The sequence below is a fragment of the Saccostrea echinata genome, unplaced genomic scaffold (genome assembly GCF_033153115.1).
Source record: "Saccostrea echinata isolate AGI-Se365-2 ecotype Australia unplaced genomic scaffold, CSIRO_AGI_Sech_v1 ptg000028l, whole genome shotgun sequence".
Classification (NCBI taxonomy): Eukaryota; Metazoa; Mollusca; class Bivalvia; order Ostreida; family Ostreidae; genus Saccostrea; species Saccostrea echinata.
Genome location: NW_026889777.1, coordinates 3,232,453 through 3,236,293, shown reverse-complemented (window position 1 = coordinate 3,236,293; position 3,841 = coordinate 3,232,453). Strand labels below are relative to the sequence as shown.

Genomic DNA, 3,841 nt, shown 5'->3' with positions numbered 1-3,841 from the left:
TTAAGTGATTACAGAGAATCGCTATGAATTTGTCATATCTTTCCTATATTTTATGCTAAGTAGATAAATTTACCTAGGTTACATACGTGTACTTATTTAACTTTTTTTAGTAATTAACAGTTGCAGCATCGAACACATCGTAAACTTTATTTCCTGTTATAAGATTTGATTTATGATGTAAATGACTGTGCTGACATACCTTTGTGACGGACATCTCAAAATTCTAATTGTTAGATATGAAATTTAAACTTTGCTTAACTGGAAGAGGTTTGATAATTAACAATTGTATTATCCGAGCTGATCCAAAGCACACCTTTATTATCCAGCTGCAAATTCATGCTGTATATTGTTTTGGGAAATCGAAATAGGTTGATCTGTAGTCAAAGCCACATATAAAAGCTTCGGAATGCGAGGGTCGTTCAAAAAGTAATACAAAATGCGACCTAAAAATAAGAAAAGCACAAATAGGATTTTTTTTTTTTTTTTTTTTTTTTTTTTTTTTTAATATAATTTTAATTCCCCAAAGTGTGCCCTGTTTACACGTCTAAAGTCTTTGTACCCATGATCAGAACATCTCAGCATACGCTATTTTAGGGATGCTCAAAAGACAATTATGAAAAATTCTCTTTACGACACGTCTAATATTGGAAATTCTTCCTTTGACTATTTTCTTGAGTTGTTTGAATAAGAGATTCTACAATGACCGATATCTAGCGAATACGGAGGATGGCTAAGCTCTGTAAACCTTCCTTTGTTAAAAATTTCCTTTACATCTCTATACTTATTTGAAGCAGCTTTGTCAGACACAAGAAAATTAACTCGAGGACCGGTATTTGGACTTCCCTCACAGAAAAGCTGCTGAACTTTCCTCGATGCAATTTTAAAATAAAAACTAACATTGATGGTACTTCCTTTGGATGTAGGTTCGCCTTGATAAAAGAGAAAACCTGTATAAGACATGTTTGGAGCTTCTCTGATTCCTCCCTTTATTACAGTTCTTGCTTTCAAGCAATAAAAGTGCACCGTTGTTTTCACATCCATCACCCAAAATTAACATTCCTTGTTCAATTTTTGATAGACCACTGGCACATTTTAGCATGTGCTCTCTTTGGCATCTGTAAGGAAATAAAAATAAAGAACCTATCTGATATAGAAATATTTTTAGATTTATTTCTCTTCGTCAGAACTCAATAAACTGTGATGTTGAAATGTTAGTGTCTTATCAACGTCTCTTACGATAAACCTGGCATTTACAGATATCATATTGCTCTCAGCATCGACATTTTTGCTGTCTCATACAGATTTTGGTCGACCAATTCAACTACGATCTTGTAACAGTCCTTTTACATGGATTTCTCAATCCCTCTGAACACTATACCAGCGTAAAAGATATGTCTTTCCAGATATCAAAAACACATTTTTCATATTGATTCTTCAGCAGTTTTTGTAATGAGGCGCAGATTTCACATAGGCCTTTATTTTCATCTTCTTGGCAGAGACCATTTAAAAACAGTTTCCTGTTCATTGTTGTGACCATGCTCAAGTAAGAAGGTAAATGTCTTTACGAAAACTATAGGGAAAAGCATGAGGTATTCAATGATTAGGAGTTCTTAAATAGTACCTCTCGACTGTGAAAAAATAAAATTAAGTGATCCTTCATTTATTATGATAAACTGTATGTTGCATTATTATTTGAACGACCTTCGTATACAAACTCAAATCGGCCTGGTACATATACCTTAATTATTTATTTTAGTCACATAAATTTAAAACATATAAGATGATAAAGGCTTACATCTGGCATTTTAGTGCTACATGAATTTCAGAGAGATAAACATACCCTACTATTTTTTAATAGAAGATATACCTACATGTAATAGCACATTTAATCAAATGAATATCATCAATGAATATAATTTAATATATTTCTGTTTTACCATTTTAATCAGAAAAGTAATTAAAAAGTAATCAAAATTATATGAATATTTCAGATTAATTGATTAAATTATAATAAAATGTAAACAGCAAAAATGCATGATCACTGATTACTCATGATTACAACGGAAACTGTGATAAAATACAGCTGATAACGATAACCTCATATCTGGTTTATAAATATATATGACGATAATAATCGTAAGTAGAAATGTTCAGAGGATAGTTTTTATCTGTAGGAAGAAAATGGTAATGACTGGAAGAGTAATCAAAAACCGAGAAGTTAAAGTACATTTGGGAGCAAGGCTATCTGGAGTTGCAGATTTATTCTAAACAAGGTGAAATCCGTTGGATCATATCATGTGCGCAATTATAGAATTTGTGTTAAACGAAGTTCAACAATAACCCCCTTCCCCATACACCCACAACATAAAAGCACAAACAAAGTTTTCCAATGCCAAGCAAAAATAATTACAAACACAATCACACAACATACATGCAACAACCCTTTAAGAGATACGGTATGGATCTGTAGTTGATTGATTTTTCCAGCTAATGTGGATCAATTCCTCGTAAACAACCATTTGAAGCTACTTATTTAATTTCTCCTTCTCCCATTTGGTTATTATTTCTTTTGCAAAAGAAGGTGTTTAAGAAGTTCAAAATTCCTGGAGAACTAGAAAAACTCAAAAAAATGAAGAAGCCTTGTAAAGACGTCAGAAAAGTAACAATAAAGGAAAAAATTGAAATCTGCAAAAGACCATCCAACACCTGGAGAATCCATACTGTTCCAGTCAGACTGAATAGTTTGATTGCAATAAGGAGCTCCGATTTGTTTTCTTTCGATTTCCGGATGTTTTTAGCAAATCTGATGTTAAGAAGAGTAAAAATAAACAAGACAATATTAACCGTACAAGTAACAGTTAAGGGGGCGATAAAAGTGGCAATGTTTTGAATGAAATTTTCAACGAAGCACAAGTATTCCCCGTATCCGATCTTCCCTTGTAAAGCAAACGTGAAAGTTATATTAACACCGATAATTATAAAGGGAGTAAAATAACAAAAGAAAACGTAAAAAGTAAAAGTAGCTCTTATATTTTGACCACGATTACTTGCATTCTGTGTGTACCTTGAAAAGGTCCTGAACATATGAAAAGAGCAGATGAAAAGACAACAGCAAAGGGAAAGCCAGAAATAATGTAAAATAACACCTGTTATCTTACAAAGCAAAGTCGATCTTTGTAAAACATTTGCTACTGTATAAGTAATTTGCATACAAAAAAGAGAAAAAGTTGTGTTCATAATATTCAAACCAGGGAGTGTGCGTAATCCGGGAACTATCATGTAAAGCACAAACAAGGTCAACAAGGATAAAATACTGATAATGTTTAAAACAGTTGTTAAGGTTTCAAGTGTGTTGACATAATCATGATCAAAAGCATTTATGTACGACTGGCTGGATCGGACACAAACTCGATATTTGTCGTCAAAATCTAAAACAAAGTCGCCAATGTTAAAGGTTTCCTGGGTTTTCTTTACAATGATCTGACCGTTCGTGTTTTCAGTTTTTACTTCACTTTTGTTTAATATTCTCTGACGACATAAAAGTAAATTACTTACAACAACAAAAGCTGTGGGATATGGAAATTCTAGATATCTGTACATGCGAGAGGCAAATGCGGCATATGTATCGGGAAATAAATGTTCTTTGGATTTCAGAGCTTTGCTAATACTAGATAATCTTTTACCTTTTAAATCGATCGAAATATTTTCATTTTCTTGTTCTTTAATATTTATAGACAAGTTGGCAGGTAGAGCTAACAGATCTCTTTCGACTTGGTCCCTGTCAAAGCTTTTAGAATATGACAAGCCGACATACAAATTGACTTGCAGAGAAAAATGAAAG

At 32.6% G+C, this 3,841-nt stretch overlaps 1 protein-coding gene across 1 annotated transcript; it reads right to left on the bottom strand.

Moving 5' to 3' along the window:
* Positions 1–2,498: 2,498 nt before the first annotated feature.
* On the bottom strand, positions 2,499–3,369 carry LOC133193632 (latrophilin receptor-like protein A). Its single transcript, XM_061329588.1, has one exon. It carries the CDS (start codon positions 3,277–3,279, stop codon positions 2,530–2,532), a length of 750 nt encoding a protein of 249 aa, XP_061185572.1. The 5' UTR covers positions 3,280–3,369; the 3' UTR covers positions 2,499–2,529.
* Positions 3,370–3,841: the final 472 nt, after the last annotated feature.

Excerpts from the sequence above, each read along its gene's own strand:
- LOC133193632 (XM_061329588.1), bottom strand. The coding sequence starts at position 3,279 with ATGATAGTTCCCGGATTACGCACACTCCCTGGTTTGAATATTATGAAC.